Genomic DNA, 18,945 nt, shown 5'->3' with positions numbered 1-18,945 from the left:
CAGTCTTCCTTGAGGAGCTTTTCTGAGGAGAGCCCCATCCTCCTTCTGCCCCTTTGTTGGTGTATTTGTGTGCTTGGATTGGAGGGGAAAAATTGGGGAGGAAGGGAGACAAATTGGGAGCAGCCTCATCTCTAATTAGGTCTGCTCTCCTGCATGTGTTTAGCACACCACCTACTGGTCAGAAAGCTCACAGAGGAGAAGGTTGAGAGGATTGCCCTTTGGGACAACCTCAGGTAGCAGAAGTAGCTGTATCTCAGCTTCAGTAGGGCGCAAGTGACAAATCTGTGCACATTGCTCAGAGGTTTATAGAAAACATGAGGTATTCAGCAAAACTGATATTCAGGACTTTAAGGGTCTATTGAGAAAGACAAAAGTCATAGCTACGCAATAACTCCAGAAAGAAGAATTCTAAAAGTGTAAGTGGTCAGTGAAGCAAACAAAAATGAGATTCTTCCTGTAGCCAGGGAAAACACACAAAAAAAGGAGTTGAAAGCACAGGGGAAAAAAAGAGAAAATGAGGGTAGAAAATCAAAGGAGGAAAGAGAACACCACTGTGTTGTATAGACAGTTCAGATTTCAGAGCTATACTTACCATTTATTTGTGTGACAATAGAAAATAATCTTAGTTTCCATCTGTCTGTAGGCTCATCTTATTATCTATTAGGGATAATGTGGGAGTTAAAGAAATGAGTATGTGAACCTTTCAAGCCCACAGAAATGCTCAGTCAATGCTAGTTGTTATTAGTAGGGAGAAGAAACAAAGAAAAGAAAAAAAAATGATGAAGGAAATGACCTAATAAGAAATAATGTGGAACACCTTAGTAAATAATGGAGAGCATGCGCACAAAGCATTTGATCAATTTAACCCGTGGATTCCATGACAATGGAAATTGTCTCCACTGTAACCATATTCAGAAGAGTCTGAGCTGAGTCATGATAGGAGTATCTTCCTTCTGGGACTTCAAGCTACAAGCTGGGGGTCCTACATTCAACATACATTATAGGACTTCCCCAATCCTGAGCTTGGAGAGGGTGTGAAGGAAAGGCAGATGTGACAGGAGGATGAAGAATGATGGGATTGGTCAAGGGTTGAAGCTTCCCATCCAAGTACTAACCAGCCCTGACCCTGCTTAGCTTCGGGCACGTTCAGGGTGGTATGGACGTAGGGGATGAGGTTTTAACCAGTACAAAGTGCTAACCTTGTGTCCTAGCCTCCAGGGAGGATTCTGATTGCCACATCAGTGGTAGTTAATGCTGCCTTGAAGAAGCTGGAAGAAATACCTAAAATCTGAGGCACTTTCCCTCCCCTCGAAAAGCTGAGTCCTCGAGGTAGACCCAGCAGGTGAAGTTCATAGCTCCTTTGGAACCTGACATGAGTAATTGTAAGGCTTATCTAAAGCCCTCCAAATACCCAAAGTCTCTCTAGTGCAGAATATTCCAATATATTCATACAAATGTGCATGCATACATGTGAGTACACACACATACACACACACACACCAACTCAAGACCTCCAGGAAAGCCCTTTGTCTAGCATCTCTATCCTGAAGCAATGAAGCTAGAAACCAGAAAGTCTGTTTCCTGATGTAACATCCAACCACAGTCTCAGGGGACTGCAGCCATTGCCTTCATTTCCAACCTTTTACCAGCTTCCATCTGTGCCAAGGAGAAACTAAGACCAAGAACACAGTAATATGAGCCTCAATTAACGTAATGTAAAAACAACTCAGTCATGTTTTCCATGGGTTTTTCCAAGCTCAAACTCAAAGCATAAAGCAGAGAGAAAGAGATAAAAAATATATATGGAACTATAAATAGATGTATACTGTCTGTGTGCATAGTCCAGTACCCTGGCCCAAATGAGTATCTCTCTGGCTTCAGGAAAACCAAGCATCTAGATGCAGAAATCTGATAATTTCTCCCCTTTAAAAGTACAATATGAGAACAAACAGGAAGAGAAAGCACCCTGATTACTTGGTATGGAAGGGGTTAAATCCTTAGTCATCCTATTCTGAAGTGATTTATGGTGATGTGTAGAGTTTCAAAACTTTCCCCCAGCCCAAAGTACAGCCCTCTCCCTTTTCTCTCTTTTTCGATATGCTGAAATGGGAAGACGGCGTGCTTTGCTGATCTGTTAAATTCTTAGTGAAGTTTCTTTGGTTTCCAGTGGCTGCTGTTGTTTGAGTTTGGTTTGGAGCAACACTGAAGGAGTTCTGACATTTCTGGGACTGAATCAAGTCAAGAGGAAGAAGAAGAAAATAAGGAGAAGGAAAAAGAGGAAGAAAAAAAGGTGGGGAGAAATAAAAGGAGGAGAGAAGCAAAGGAAAAGGAGGGAAAAAGTCTTTTTTTTAACATCACATTCCTGTTTCTCTCTCTCTCTCTCTCTCTCTCTCTCTCTCTCTCTCTCTCTCTCTCTCTCTCTCTCTCTCTCTCTCTGCCTGGAAAACATATTAATCCCAGCGCTTTTACTCCCGGAAACAAAGGGACTGAGCCAGACTGTGGGGGAAAGGGTGATAAGAAGGATCCAGGGACTCTTAAGAGGAGAGAAAGAGTGAGAGAGTGAGATTTCAGAACTCACCAGGACTCCACTTTAAGGGACGTCTGAGGCGCCACAAGCAACTGGCACGCAGAGACCCACAAGACCAAGGAGAAACTGCAGACAAATGGAGATACAAAGACTTACAAGGACAGCTCCTTCCACCTCATCTTACTGGTCTAGGACGTGAAAAGACACATTCAGGAAGAAACGAGTCAGCTCCGCTCTCAAACCAGGACAGGCTGGGTGCTTCTTTGCAAACTGGACTTGCAGCCCACCTCTTCTGTAATTGCTTAACCTCCACCAGGAGACAGAGGGCTGTGAGGAGGAGTTCGTCTAGAAACTGTCCTGGGAACCGAACTTCAGATTTCTTTAGAAAAACCTCTGCATTCCATCTCTGTAAGCCACTATGTAAGTGTGTCATGCCAGTGTTTGGTGTGTTTGTTTCTTTGTTGTTTATTTGAAGGAATACAATGTTGTAAATGTTCAATATGAAGAATTAATATGCTTAGTTCTCTGGGGCATCCACAGAGTTAGTTCAAACAGTGTAAGCACACTGACTGGGGAAACTAAGTTGGATTTCCTGATTAATGTAACTGTCTCTGCTCAGCACTGACAAGTCACAGGAGCTTAAAAATCACAGGATCTCATCATTCTCTTTTCCCTTCTCTGATCACCTTCCTTTTTCCTTCTGTAGCATTTTAACCATCTTTTTTCATTTTCCTCCTCTCCCCTTTCTGGCTTATGACCCCTCTGCCTCCCCAAAGTGGATTACACAATGCTGTGGAGAATGGGACCCTGTTTGACCATGCTGATGGCAATGTGGCTGGTATGTGCATCAGAACCTCAAGCCCCTGCCACCAATAGAGGAGGTCAGAAAGTGTCCTCAGTCTCTGCCCCCAGCAGTAGACCAGCTCGGTTTCTGAGGCACACAGGAAGGTCTCGTGGAATGGACAGGTCCACTGTGGAAGAGCCAAACCTCCATCCTCTCCCAAGAAGGAAGAGTGTGCCAGTATTGAGACTAGCTCGCCCAATGGTGCTACCAACCCCTTTGAGCATCCACGGGGACCCTGTGAGACCTGAGCTGAGGCCCACAGCCAGAAGTGCCTCTCGAGAGATGGTCCGAGATGAGGGATCCTCAACTCGGTCAAGAATGTTACGTCTCCCCTCTGGGTCCAGCTCTCCCAACATCCTTGCCAGCTTTGCGGGGAAGAACAGGGTGTGGGTCATCTCAGCCCCTCATGCCTCAGAAGGCTACTACCGCCTCATGATGAGCCTCCTGAAGGATGATGTGTACTGCGAGCTGGCGGAGAGGCACATCCAGCAGATCGTGCTGTTCCACCAGGCAGGTGAGGAGGAGAGCAAAGTGCGAAGAATCACTAGTGAGGGCCAAATCCTGGAGCAGCCCCTGGATCCCAGCCTCATCCCAAAGCTCATGAATTTCCTGAAACTGGAGAAGGGCAAGTTTAGCATGGTACTCCTGAAGAAGACACTACAGGTGGAGGAGCGCTACCCTTACCCAGTCAGACTGGAGGCTATGTATGAGGTCATTGACCAAGGCCCTATCCGCAGAATAGAGAAGATCAGACAGAAGGGTTTTGTCCAAAAGTGTAAGGCCTCTGGGGTAGAGGGCCAGGTGGTGGAGGAGGGGAATGATGGGGAAGGAGCAGGAAGGCCAAGCCTGGGCAGTGAAAAGACAAAAGACGACCAGAGGAAAGCACAAATCCCCCCAACTAGAGAACCACGGGTAAAGGTGATGAGAAAATTGGCTACCACCAAGGCAGTTACTCCCTCTCCACCACCCACCCCAAGGGCCACCACCCTTCTTCCTGTTCCAGCCACAACAGCCGCAAGGGTCACAGCCCGGGTAGTAACAGTAGCTGCAAGACCTACCACCACCACTACCACCACCACCACCACCACCACCACCTTTCCGACCACCCAGAGGCCTTGGACCCCCCAGGTACACCCCATCTCAACCTCCCACAGGCCACCTGCAACAGGAGAGGTGCCCACTGCCAGGGGATCTCCAGTGTCAGAGAATCTGTACCCTCTACCTAGGAAGGAACAGCAGAGGGAGAGGCCCCAGGCCACCCGGAAACCTGGCAAGGCCACCAGCTTTGAATCTTTCACAGTGGCACCTCCCACCACCATCTGGGCTCCCACAAGGGCTGTAGGACAGGGCCGTTTCAGGGACAACCGCACAGACAGGAGGGAACATGGCCACCAAGACCCAAATGTCGTGCCAAGTTCTCACAAGCCAACCAAGGGGAAACCTCCCAAAAAGAAGGCCCAGGACAAAGTTCTTAGCAATGAGTATGAGGATAAGTATGACCTGAGTAGGCCTACTGTTGCTCAGCTGGAGGAGGAGTCACAGGTCTCGAACACGCCTTCCCAAAGTGCAAAGGAGTCTAAAAAACATGACAAGCTTCCGAAACCTGAGAAAGAGAAGAAAAAAAAGGCAAGGAATGAGAAAGCAGACAGGTTGCTCAAGAGTGAGAAGCAAATGAAGAAGGCTGAGAAAAAAAGCAAGCAAGAGAAAGAGAAGAGTAAGAAGAAAAAAGCAGGGAAAACAGAGCAAGGTGGCTATCAGAAACCCACTTCGAAGCAGCCATCTCCGAAGCAGCCATCTCCGAGTCCCAGGAAATCAGTGACTGACCTGCTGGGGTCCTTTGAAGGCAAACGAAGGCTCCTTGTAAGTAATCTTTGTGTTGTTCTGTGGGCTGAGGTGGGCATGCTTGCTCTTGCTTGTCTGGTTTGTTTTGCAAAAGCACACTGATAGATGCCTGGCTGATGGTGAATGCTCGGGAAGTTTGGCTAGAAAGGACAACCAGGCCAGTAGCATCCTTTATGCACACAAGTCATGGCCTGATGATATATAGAGTCCATGGGTGCAAGTCCTTGGCCCTGGGAAAACACCTGCAGTCAGCTTCCTCTCAATTGCATTAGACCCACCAATTCCTGCAGCAGTTTTCCAAAAACTATTTGGGAACACAGCTTGCCTTTGATCGAATTAAAAGAATAAGAGTGTAGGAGTTGCCTGCATGGATTACATTGGTTGTATCCCAACTCAGGATAGGTACTTCTCTTTGTTGGAATTTAGGAGGTAGAGGCATGTGTGTGGAGAGTATGTCAGGCTTGCCTTTTTCTCTCTCCTTCATTAGAACTAAATCAACACTGGAAGGCTCAAAGAGTCATCCTAGGAAGAGAGAGGGCTTGATTGAAAGAAGGAAGGGTCTTGGTTGGTGGAACTCTCTCAGGAAGTCTTTTCATTCTATTATTTGATTTTTTAAAATGTACTTTATTTAAACTATGTATTTATTTAAATGTACTTTATACATGCAGAGAGAGTAGAGTTACATGAGTCAGGCAATGAGTACATTTCCTTTCACACAGTGTCTTCTCAGGGATGCTTTTAAAATCATCAAGCAGAAAATATTCTCCCATCAAGGCTACCTCCTTTAATCGCTGCCAAACTACTAACCAGAGCCAAAAGAGCATGGGGAACTGGGTTAATTATTCTGACTTCCAGTACCCTAGAGATGCATCTGAATTTGGAGTTAGATATCAGGCCCTACCAAGTAAGTGAATGAAGGGGGTGTGTGTGTGTGAGTGAGTGTGTGTGTGTGTGTGTGTGTGTGTGTAAAAGGAGACTAGCAGGCTCTACTATTTTTCCTGTGCTTCCGATTGCCACTAGGGCTGAATGAATCATAGATTCATCTTATTACACTCTTTGTTTCATTACTTGCTACTCTCCAACAGGAGCTAGTGAAATCTAAGAGGAGCTTTGGGCAGGAATAAGCCGATCCTAAATAGAAGGGCAGTTGTCCTCAGTAACATGAAGGTGGCTCTTTCATTTCTCCATTTTTCCAGTTGCTCCTATATAGGATTACTTCAATTTTTTTTTGTCCCTGGTCTCTTAATGCTTTTCTCCAGGCTGTCAAAGTAGAAAATAGCATGTTACAAATGGATCACAGTGAAATATTAATAAATTAACGTTGGTTAGTGTGAGTCAGGAATGGGGAGATGTGACAGCACCTGTTCTACTGAACTCACAAGCTGAATGCATTCACCCTGTAAAAGAGAAGGTTCTCTCATCTCATGGAATTCTTTTGAGGGTCTTTAGTTTTTGCAGTCTGACCTACCTAAATTTGGACTCATATTTTGGGCTGAGAGACTCTGGTACACATTTGTCTATCATTTCAAAAAAATTAAATGCCAAGTTTTGAAATGTTAACCAGAGTAGAGATCTTTGTAGTGTTCATTCTGTGTAGAAAAATCTCAGATTTTCTTCTCAGTTTTCATCAACAGTGGAGGTAAGGATTAGAACAAAGTCTAAACTTCAGGTGTTTCTAAGGATTCTGTGTGTGTGTGTGTGTGTGTGTGTGTGTGTGTGTGGTGTCATGTACACTTAATATGTCCTTACAATTTTTTATAGTCCTGGGAATTGAACCCAGGTGTTTGACTATGCTAGGCAAGCAGTCTATCATTGAGCTACATTTCCATCCTCTTTGCTATAAAGATCTTTAATTGTACAATTTTACCAGATGATTAGCTAAATATCTTAGCGGTTTAATAGCTCCTTAAATACTTCAGTATTTCTGTACTAAAGTACATTAATGGAAATGGGAATGTTCCAATTAGAATTTAAAAAGTTACTGATTTCAGAGTAGATAACTATCTGGTACATGGATGTTTGTTAGGGGAACTGGAGAGCGTGGGAAAGCTTTATTGCTCCTGAGTACCTGGGACATTTTCCAGCCCACTATAGCACATCACCCAACTCTGCCCACTTAGTCAACAAGGCAAGCAAAGTGTTTCTCAGGGCCAAGTTTTAAACACGGACGAAATAATCATGGGTAAAATGTCAGGATTGTAATTGTGCACCCGTCTGGCAAATACTTCCATTGCCCCTACTTTTGTGAGTCAAAAGAAAAAGGTTTTCATATTGTATCCCTGATCTTAGTCATGCTTTTGCTTTCTCCCTTTTCTTTACCCAGCTCAGCTGGGTCTTTTCTGCTTTTAACAGTATCCCTGGTCATAAATTTCTAGCAAATGAAGCTCAGATGACAGCTTTTGCTGATGTCATGTGAGGCAAAACAGAAACCAGCTGGAATTGCTCCTGGCAGTGCTGGCTCTTTGGACTTAGCCAGAGAATCAGGTTTGTTATTAGAAAGAGAATACCAACAGGAGGCATTTCAGTCTATCAGTCCTGCCTGAGACCAGCTGGTGATCATATCAGAAATGTGCTTTCTGAAAAACTAATGATGTATGAAATAAGAAGAGATTAAAAAAACTAGATGAAATGAACATGCTATAAAAACAAAGACAAAGGAAAAATGTTTCACCAGACGGAGGAGATCAATGTTTTGGTGTGAAAGACATTACTGATACCATTAATCCTTTTTCCACTCAGTTTTTCCATCAATGTCTGCTGACGTTATTCAGGAAATTCCATGATTAAATTGATATTCATTAAGGCTTAGCACTGTCAAGATGTTTAAGTTTGGCTGAAAACACTTACCTTAACTGGCTTCAATTTGACCCAGTGTACAAAAGAGCAGGTTTACATTCTACAGCTTACTCTAAGAAATGAGGTTTTCATTTCCCTGATGCTGGAGTATAACTTAACTTTAAACACTTGCTGCTTTGAGTTAATTTATACCATTCTTTAGATGTGGAAACATCATCTAATTGCTACTTAGCCAGTTATTTAATCCTGGCAGCAATGGTAGACTTTGTGTTTGGGCCAACGGCATTCTAGAAAATTTCAAGGACATTGCAGATAGAACCATATGTACTATTACCAAGTGAGAGTTCAATCTTTCAGCCCCCTGCCCCTCAGCCTGTCACCGAAAATAATCACATCATGTATGCAGGTACTTTGTGGAGACAGTATGTTTTAATTCTCACTGCAATCTGTTGAGTAATGACTTATTAACCCTGCCTGACAGGAGAGAAAAAAGAATCTTAGAGAGACTGAGGAATCTATCTAAGATGAATGGCTAATATATCACAAAGCTAACATTAGAACTGTGTCAGGTGGATTTCTAAAGTCAAGCTTGAGGCATACTCCCATTCTGTCTTTCAGTGGATGTCATCTTTCTGTGGCACATACCATAAAATGAAGGGGATAGTGAGGAACCATTTAGTTTAGTTAGTAAATATGAATTTTAAAATTCATTTTGAATGCTGAATTACCAGGATTTCTGGTAGGATATAGGAAGTGTCACGTCAACATATTGTGCTAAGTTCAAATGGATAATTTGTCTTTACTACCCAGCTAGTTCTCTTCCACCTCAACTTTAATTTTTTAAGTACTCTGTTAAGAAGAGTGAACGAATCCCACTTAGCCTAACCCTGAAAATGCTTGACATTCAGTGTGGTGACAGTGTAGATAAGTTGTTTATTAAAGAAACCTTGAACTCTGTGCAGTATAGCTGGCAAGCCATTATTTGGTATTCTGTAACCCACCTGCTACTCATTACCAAGGGACCTCAAGACACTGAACTGCACAAATCCAAGTATAAGTTGATGCTTTCTTCCACGACTGAGTCTCCTGTAATTGAAATGTGTTAATATTTTCAACCTTACATCAGAGACTTAGATATTTGGAGGACAACCCGCTTCATTTTAGAAAGGGATTAATGGCTCTGCTTTACAAGACCAACTACTAGTTTGAAAGTTGTTTTTCAGGATCTTGTAAAAAATTTCTAGTGTTTTGAGCTTAACTCAGTATTTACAATAATCTGCATGCTTAATTATCTTCCTCCTAGCATCCTCCCTTCCGTGTTCATTCATTTTACTTATACAACAGGCATCCTTCTCAGGGGCTCATTGGACCTACACACCAGTTGAAACAGGGCCATGCAAAAGACCACAATACAATTATACAAGCATGATATATGCTCATTTATTTATTGCTATCAGACTGGAAGAAAGCCAAGTGACAGAGTTTGTTTGCTGAGAAGTTCTAGGATGTGTTTTTTAGGAAGTAGAGCCTGGAAATATTTTCCTTTTTAAACACTCTTTGAAATGCTGCCAAACAAACCAACAAAAAAGCCCAAACAATTGATGTGTTGGAGATGTCAAGATACATAGGGAAAGAGTTCCTGAAGGGTGTCCAATGATCAGCTTCCTTTATTTTTTTCCTGTGTAAATTTGAGGAAAAGATTAAACATTAGAGAGAGGTCTCTCCAATTAGCTACATTTAGACATCATAACCAAAGATCCCAGTGCTCCTGATTCCCCCACCCCCACCCCCGACTTCCCTGGGATGGAGTGATCTCTGTAGATTGAGGTATATGTGCCAGTATTATCCCTCCACCATTTGCAGGAGAGTAACAGAGAGTAAAGCTTCAGTGTCTCAGGGAATTTGATGTTAATATAAAATACAATAATAAATCAAGGAAATACATAAATTCTATGTGAAGTGGGAAGACCTCTAGAGCTATATAGTTAAAAGAAGCTTCCTCCTTCCACTGAGTTGTGGTGATGGGAAAAGACATATGAGTTAGGAAGAAAGTGGGTGAATTAGAGTCAGCAAGCATGCACATGTTGGGGTGCACACTGTTTGTACACACATATCGCTCAATTCTTGCAACTCTATGAAGTAGGTATGGAAACAGCTGTGTGGTAAAGATGGCAAAGCTGAGATTCACAAGATTAATAAGGTTGTAGGTCAGCAACGGGTTGAATTAGGACAAAAATGTCAGTCTTTCGACTTGGACTGCCACCATTCTTTCAATCTTGCCACCTGGCCAAGATTGCTTTCATTTCATCATTTAGACTGGTCTGGCGGTTAAGAGTAAAAAAGGTTTAAGGGAGTAATAAGAGTAGCATTAGCAATAGGGAGCCTGTGATGGGATCCTAGAGGGCTGAAGCCAGGAAATGAGTCATGCAAAATAAATGCTACCCCTTGGGTTGAGGCATCCCTGGGCAAAGGCTAGAAGTGAAAATAAGCATCAGGTTTTTATTTATTTGAAATTCCTGCTGGGTATCCAGGGCCTGACACTTCTGTGCACACAACTACGGAAAAGAAGTTGCTGTGCAGGAGAGAAAGAGCTTATCTGTAATTATACATGGTCTGAAATTCTGAATTATACACACCCTGGGGGAGGAGAAGACTAGAAGAGGCTTTGAAAACTCAGAATGTGGTCATATCATGGTCTGTCTGCGGACAGCATAAGGTGTATGGAAAAGTATGAGCCGGTGAAATGAAACCTGTGTGTGGATTCTAAGCTGCAGAAGCAAGTGTCAGTCATCTGGGAAGCTGTCCTGGGAATTCTTTTCTCTCTAAGTATGTGTTTCTCCTTAACAGATTTTAAAGAATCTAAAATCATTAACAGTGAATATTTTTTGCTGTTCTTTGTCTTCACTGTTTCATGTTACCAGTTAAACACACATTTTTGTTAGTTTAAAATCGTCTTTATGAATAAAGAAGAGCCAGAAAGAAAAAACAAACAAAAGTAAGCTAAAATGCAACTTCTAGATTCAATTTCGCATCTCAATAACCAGACAACTAATTTAAACAATCTAAAACAATCCCCAAATACCATCACTATATCTTTTTTTTTTCCAGTCACTTTAAGTAATTTTTAAAGGTCAAGTGTAACTAAATGAATACATTTAGGAAAGTTTTTATTATTTCTTTCTCCTTGGGAATTACACTTTTTAAGCAAATACTTCCTAGCTACTACAACTGTCTGAACAGACATAAAAACACAAAATTAAAAAAAATGAGTTGAGAATGTCTGTTTAAAATAATAGATCAAAAAAGAGAGCAAGAGAATTTTTTTTAAAGATCCTGAAAACATTTGATAATGTTCTACCCAAAAGCTATTCAATCAATGGCTAGGTGCATTAGCGCTTGCCTGTTTTCCCAGCTACCTGAGTTCAATATCCAATACTGGAAAAAAAAGTTATTGAATACATTTACATTTGAATTTCCTTGAGGGAGAACATTTTGTTAGGCATAGAGCATGCCTTGCAGGGGAAGCCTGCAAACCACAATAAACCAATCTGACAGAAAAAAATAAGTAGATCAAGTTGGGACCAAATCGATTGATGATTTGTCTTTAAAGATTTGGAAAAAGTTAGTATCATGGTGAAAAATGTCAAATAGTAGATACAAACTTCAGATTTTTTAATATGATTAGGTGGATAAATAGAAAAGTGTCTAATAAAAGTAAACATGGTATGATTTGAGAAATTATTTACAGAAAAAAACTTATAGAGGCTTGCCTCTGAGTTCAGTGAATCCAGAGCAAATTGACAGTGGTTATCGTAAACGTTTGCCTGTGAGCTATTTGGTGTCAAAGAGATAAACAGAGCCTGGTTATCATCAGAATAAAAATTCCACATCCTCCCACCTCCAGAGTAAACAGCATTCTACTTTCCCATTTAGGAAGTGTGGGACATACTTCTGATTTTGTTCAGGAAAATCTTTAAAGTTGGCAAAAGCTAAAGAAAACACACACACACAAAAAAAATTGAGGGAATACAGGAGCTTTGGGGTGTTTAATTTAAGAAAGAAAGAAAAACCCCAAACTGTGAGACATTTTGAGATAATGTAAGAAGATCTTAAAAAGAGAGAGATCTTCATTTAAACCAAAATAATGAAACGTGTTTTATGTGTTCCTCAGATTACTTGTGATTAAAGTATTTCTTAATTGTACCACCTTTCCCCATTTTCTCCAGAAGTCTAAAGTCACAAAGATGAAAGACAAAGTGGGTGAAATATCCCAGGTCTGATTTAGAGATGAACCTACTGTGTAAGTATGACAATGAATGATATAGTTATGTGACCCAATGCATACCAAGTGGCCATTATAGAAACCCCCTGTCCACTACAAATTCTAAACTATACAATGTTCCACAGCATCCAAGGCCTAGTTATGAAATTATCTCAAGTACGTGGAATGTGAACAAATGTAACCACTGAATCAACCAATGTCTGATTAGCCTTTAGGAGAATGGAGATCCAAATGAAGCAAGACAGACATTGGTAAAACAATTACAGTATGCAGGACATGCATATAACATTCAACATCTTTGCAAAAATAAGAATTCCTGTGTGGAATTCACAAATGGGAAACCCAAGACAACATGATGAAATAATGAAACAGAGTAGAAACTGGAAGCTGTCCTGAGTAATTAAAAACAACAACAAAAGTTTGCTGATGGTTCAACTGAATGGTCTAGTTGAGTTGCCTTCTATTTCCAAGTCATCGCTTTGGGTTTTGCCTCCGTGTAAAGTGAACACTGAATTAATATCTGCTTGTCCTCACCCACCTCTAGCTGATCACTGCTCCCAAGGCTGAGCATAACATGTATGTGCAGCAGCGCGATGAATACCTGGAGAGTTTCTGCAAGATGGCCACAAGGAAAATCTCCGTGATCACTATCTTCGGTCCTGCCAACAACAGCACCATGAAAATTGACCACTTCCAGCTAGGTTCTCATTTGTTTTTTAATTATGTTCTTGTTTCCCTCATATCTAAGGTGGGACAGACATTAGGGTTGAAGTCTTTGGGGGATCTAAATGCACACTGAGGTGTCGGAGGGATCTTTGGCTGTGGTTGGTTATACAGGTGAGTTAGCTGACCTATTTATGCAGACATTCCATGGATATTTTGGCTTAAGTTTTCAGGACTTTAAAATGGAAAGAAAATGCATGCAGTCTTACACTGCTCTTGTTTGAAAATCAATAAAGTAGAGGAAGTAGAGGAAAAAGAGTATGAAGAGGAATCAGAGAAGTATCCAGCCCATTCTAGATCTTGGATGCTTTTACTTCTGAGCATCTCCCTCTGTCCTGATGGTTGGGTTGACTCATCACACATGGGGACCTGCCAGACTCCTGGAAGTACTTGACTTTGGCAAGCCCATAGAAGGAATTTAACGGGAGTTGAAAGAAGCTGTTTAGCTAAATGAAAACTCACCAAAAATATGGACTGAACTATGCCCAAGTTCTCTTGGAGAGTTGAAGAATTTGGCTGAGTTTGGGATTTTCCATCCTCATGATGTATGTGATGGTCATGAGCACACAGCTCAGCCTTGGGCAGCTGAGATCTAACTCTTAACAGCTTCCTGGGAAGATTGCAAGACTCACTGAGAATAGTGAAGCTTCACACTCAGAAAGCCAGTCTGACCTGGCCAGTGTCTCCCTTGCCTTGCCTTCCCTTCCCTCCTTCCTTCCCTCCTCCCTTTCTTTCTTTCCTTTTTAAAAACTATCTTTCAGTAACTGTGCAAAGGTATTTGAATTCAACAAGTCAGTTTATGAGTGCAATGCACCTTGATCATTGTCACTCCTATCATCATTCTCCCCTTCTCTTCCAACCAGTTTCTTTCATGAGTATTATATCCCTAGAACTTTATTTTTCAATATAATTTTATTGTTATTGGGCTGGGAATATGGCCTAGCGGTAAAGTGCTCACCTCGTATACATGAATCCCTGGGTTCGACTCCTCAGCACCACATATACAGAAAAAGTCGAAAGTGGTGCTGTGGCTCAAGTGGCAGAGTGCTAGCCTTGAGCAAAAAGAAGCCAGGGACAGTGCTCAGGCCTTGAGTTCAAGCCCCAGGACTGGCAAAAAACAAAACAAACAAACAAAAAATGTTATTGTTATTACGAAGTTGTTATACAGAGAAGTTACCATTTCATAAGTCAGGTAATGAGTATATTTCTCTTTTGGACAATGTTATCCCTTCATTCACTTCCCCCCAGTTTCCCCCTCCTGTTCCTGCCTACAACTGTGTAGTTCATTTTCCACAGTGTCTACTGAGCACTATGCTTACATTTGTCTATCCTTCTTCCTCCCATTTCTGCAAACCCCTGTCCCTCCTAAAATATTTAAAACCCCAAAGCAGAAACAAAGAACACCACTATCACCATCACCACCACCACAGAAATAACCCCAACAAAACAAGTTTCCATTTCCTGGAATTTGTTTTCATAAATAATATTTTAAATATTCAGAGGAGTTATACCTTTAGATTTCTCCACTAGAGGTATCCTCCTTCAGTCTTACTGTGTGTAAATGCCTAGAATCTGGTATAGGTTATTATGTCCAATTATATTTTAGATCTAGTATCCACATTTGAGAGAAAACATAAACTGTTTGTGTCTCTGAGTTTCGTTTACCTCACTTCACATGATTTGTTCTAGGTTCATCCATTTTCTTTGCAAATGATATAATCTTCTTCTCTCTAATAGATGAGTAAAATTCCATTGTGCATATGTACCATATTTTTTGATCCTCTCATTACTCTAAGTTATCTAGGCTATTTCTGTAACTTGGCTATTGTGAATGGTACAGCAGTGAACATGGATGTGCTAATGTCATTACTGTATTATGACTTGTAGTATTCTGGATAGATGCCCAAGAGTGGTATGGCTGGATCATAGGGTAGTTCTGCATTTAGCTTTTTGAGGAACCTATAAACCTCTTTCCAGAGTGGCTGTACTCCTTTATATTCCCATCAACTGTGCAATAGGGTTCTTTTTCCCCCACATCACTGCCAGCATTTGCTTTTGTTTAAATTCTTGACATTGGCAAGTCTAACTGGGGTAAGATGGAATCTCAAAGTTGCTTTGATTCGCATTTGCTTTATGGCCAGAAATAGTGAGTGTTTTCTTTTGCATTTATTTACCATTCTTGCTTCATCTTCAGAAAAGTCTCTCTTTAGCTCCTTTGTCCATTTCTGATTCATTATGTTTTGGGAGAGCTAGTTTTTTGACTTCCTTATATATTTTGCATGCATTGTTGATAAAGATTTTCTCCTACTCTGTTGACTGTCTTTCCAGTTTAGTAACTATGTCCATTGCTGTGCAGAAACTGTTTCTTTTGATGTAATCCCACTTGTCAAGTCTCTAATTTGCTGTGCTCTTGGGACTTTTTTCAAAATGTTCATATCTATCTCTGCCTATAAGTTCTAATGTTTCTTCTACTCCATCTTGCAATAGTTTCAAAGTTTCAAGTCTGATGTTGTGGTTTTTGATCCACATAGAGTTGATATTGGTGCACGGTGACAAATAAGAATCAAAATTTTAAACTTTAATTTAAAAAAGAGCCTCTTTTTTTTATAACCATCCCCTACTTTTTTGTTTTCCTATAATGAATTCCTTTACATTATTCCTTCACATTACATTACTTATATATCCTGAATGTATCTCATAACATATTTCACCTGAGAACACCTGAAAGGATATAAAATATTTCTCTATTAATTAAAATTTAATTAAGTACATACAACACATGATCTCACTGGTTTTAATGATATATGATATTGGTTAAAAATTAACATGTATCAATCATAACTATGTCATAATATCAACTTCACTTGAGTATGGACTAGCTTTTTAAATTGTATGTTTTAAATTGAGGTCAGAACATTTAATGATCTACTCTCTGAACAAAAATTTTAATTATAATATATTGTATTGTTAATTACAAGCACAAATTGTACAGGAGAGCTTTAGGATTTAGGAATAAATGTTCAGTTATGCATTCTCTTTCATTAACACAGTGTCCCCAGGAACAGCCAAAGAACAAGTAAATCACACTCTTGTCAATGGCCCCTCATAGATTATTGTGGATTAATGATTGATTTGTGGACAGTTATGCCTGAGTTGAGTGCACACTGGAAAGGAAGAATAAAAAAGACAAAACAAAAAATTAATAGAAGCAATAAGCAGGAATTGGGAATACGGATTCCTGATAGAGTTCTTGCCTAGCATGCATGAAACCCTGGGTTCGATTCCTCAGCACCACATAAACAGAAAAATGCTAGAAGTGGTGCTGAGGCTCAGGTGATAGAGTGCTAGCCTTTAGCAAAAGAAGCTCAGGGATGATGCCCAGGCCCTGAATTCAAGCTCCAGGACGAGCAAAAAAGAAGAAGAAGAAATCAATAAGCTGTAATCATATAAGTAAAAGACATGAAAGAAATGGATGAATCTGGAGACAAACACTGAAACCCAGAGTTAACATACTTATTGTGTGATCATAGGCAAGTTAGCTCTTATATGTTAGAAGAAAATCATACCTTTTTCAGTCTATGGTACAGATTAAAGAAGATAATATATACTGACATTTGCCTGATAATGGACATTATTATTGTCACCATCATCATCATCATCACCATTTGATCTGGCAGTTATCTGGACATCAATGAGCTATCACAGTTGTCACTAGAGCATCTACAATGACGAAATAATTGCAATTGCTTTCTGCAAATTATAGCATGTTGGCTCATGAGCCCTCACAATTGCTTTTCCAGATCAAAGCGCATTACTATGCCTGCTGATAAAGAGACTGATACTATAAAACTGTGGTTAGTAGTTAACAAGGATTCAACCATTGGTTTCCTGGAGTTTCACATTGTAGCATGAGCCAGCAGGCTAATTGTACTCCAGATGTCCAGTGAGGAAGTAGGCATTCAATCTAGCACACAGAATGGTGCTGGCTGGTAATAAAAGTTCTCTTGGCCAGGTGTTCCCTGTGTTGACTGTGCTACCTATTAACTCTCCCACAAAGTATTCTCATTCCTTCTATCAGAGGAGTTTGGAACAGTCACCACACCTTCTACCACAACCTCTATATGTTTTTATTATAGGCATCTGGTGCTGTGTTGGCAAATTTTTAGAATGATTCTGCTGTTTTCTAGACATCTGGATTGAATATGGAGGCTGATGGTTTTCTTTACTGCTTATTGAAACTCAGGTATTGAGAAATGTGTATTTGCCTCCCTGAATGGCAGTCTGGCCCTGATTTGCAGTGGGTGGGGATTTATTTTGTTGCTTGTCTCATTCCTGGAAGTCTTTTTTCTCCTTCGGTTGTGTCCCAAGTTACCCTTATGGGAAAGGCTGCAGCTGTTTCAGCCAAGACTTAGGAGTCATGGGAAAAAAGAATTGGCATGACACCTGGTCTCAGTGAACCATATCCCAGTCTTGTCCAATTTTCATCTGGAAATTCACCCAACAGCCTTATTTTTTCCTTAAAAATAAGTTGAGCACTTCATACTTTCCCAGATTTTTACTGGGCCTTGAAAACAGATGCCTATCGTGTTGCTACATGACATTGGACCATGGGTGATGTACCTACAAACACCAGGAAATTTAGCTTAAGGTTTCAGTCCCTAGACTAAAAACCAAAGGCATTTATTCTTGAGCCAAATCCAATGATCATTTGTTTTTGCCAGCTTAAAATGGCCCAACACATAAATACATTCGTTAGTATTAGTAGCATTTAAAGTGTCACTCTTACTTAGGGATATTGATGTATATGTTGAGGTGACAGAACATAAAAATGTTTTACATAGAAAGATGTTGGTGGATGATTGTTCTTTATTAAAGAATGAAAAGAAGTGAGTTGCTGAGACACAGTAAAAGTTTTTTGTTTTTGTTCTGTTAAGCAAGTATAGAGATTCGAAGTATTTGACCCTGGTGTTTGATCCCCAAACTGTAAGGGCTGGAACATTTTATGCAGCAAAGGAAGTTCTTTAATATCTTGTTTTAAAGGAGAGTTTGATGGTAATTGATAAAATAAAGTCAAAACTTGATGGAAGTGAAATCCAAAGGACAAGAAGACACTAAGTATTTATTGTCTGCTAGTATGAATAAGAAATATACAATGATTTGTTCAAAGTAATTTTTATAAATAATATTTGTAGCATAGATTCCAGCCTAAACAGTTCATGTCTTTGATATTCTGGACTAGAATTTTTTTAAACAGAGAAGACTTCTATGAGTAGGATTCATAAAATTCACAAATTCAGGTTTCCTTCTGAGGCAGTATTGAAATTTTACTCTTCATCTCCAGCTGCTCCGTTTATTAACAGTAACAATGCCCAACAAGCTGCCCTGTCTTGACACTGCTGCCAGGAGTTGAGAGGGTGATTGAATGCTCAGATGTCCAAACACTGGCTGTGATGACCCCTGTGTTTATTTCTTCTTTCATTACCAAGTGTTATCCATCAATCTAGACAGGATAAAGAGCCTGTACCCTAACTGGCTCCACTTGTCCCCATCCCACCACTCTTGATGTCTCAGACATCAGGTATATCTGGGGCAGGATCAACTCTTGTCAATCAAGAAGGGGAAAGTGCCTAAGTTAAATATACCAAACAAGTGTTTGAAGAATGTGGTAGATGAATAAGCTCCTTTAATTGCCACCATCAGAGAAGATGCTATAAATACCAGAGAATTTTGAACAGTGAGTTGATCAATAGCAGACCTTTGGAAAATGAGGAGCTTCTTTTGGATAGGTAATAGGCCTACTAAAGTTATTTTTTATTTAAAATTTTGAACAAACAATGCATTTTCTGGATTTTAAAGTCAAAGCTACATAAGAAGGTTTGCAGAGGAAAATCTTAAGCTTCTGAGCCTGTGTCTCATGACTAACTATATTTT

General features: G+C 40.4%; 1 protein-coding gene across 1 annotated transcript in view; it reads left to right on the top strand.

The window, feature by feature from the left end:
- The first annotated feature begins 2,082 nt into the window (after positions 1-2,082).
- Positions 2,083-18,945, top strand: part of Ccdc80 (coiled-coil domain containing 80) — a 34,795-nt gene continuing 17,932 nt past the window's right edge. Inside the window, exons 1-3 of the mRNA XM_048346611.1 lie at positions 2,083-2,947; positions 3,304-5,231; positions 12,836-12,992. Of these exons, the coding sequence (XP_048202568.1) occupies positions 3,315-5,231; positions 12,836-12,992 (2,074 nt within the window). The 5' untranslated portion in view covers positions 2,083-2,947; positions 3,304-3,314. The remainder of the gene's footprint in view (positions 2,948-3,303; positions 5,232-12,835; positions 12,993-18,945) is intronic.

This window comes from Perognathus longimembris, chromosome 5 (assembly GCF_023159225.1).
Source record: "Perognathus longimembris pacificus isolate PPM17 chromosome 5, ASM2315922v1, whole genome shotgun sequence".
Taxonomy (NCBI): Eukaryota; Metazoa; Chordata; class Mammalia; order Rodentia; family Heteromyidae; genus Perognathus; species Perognathus longimembris.
The sequence above is the reverse complement of the archived record's forward strand: the minus strand, read 5'-3'. Positions and strand labels throughout refer to the sequence as shown.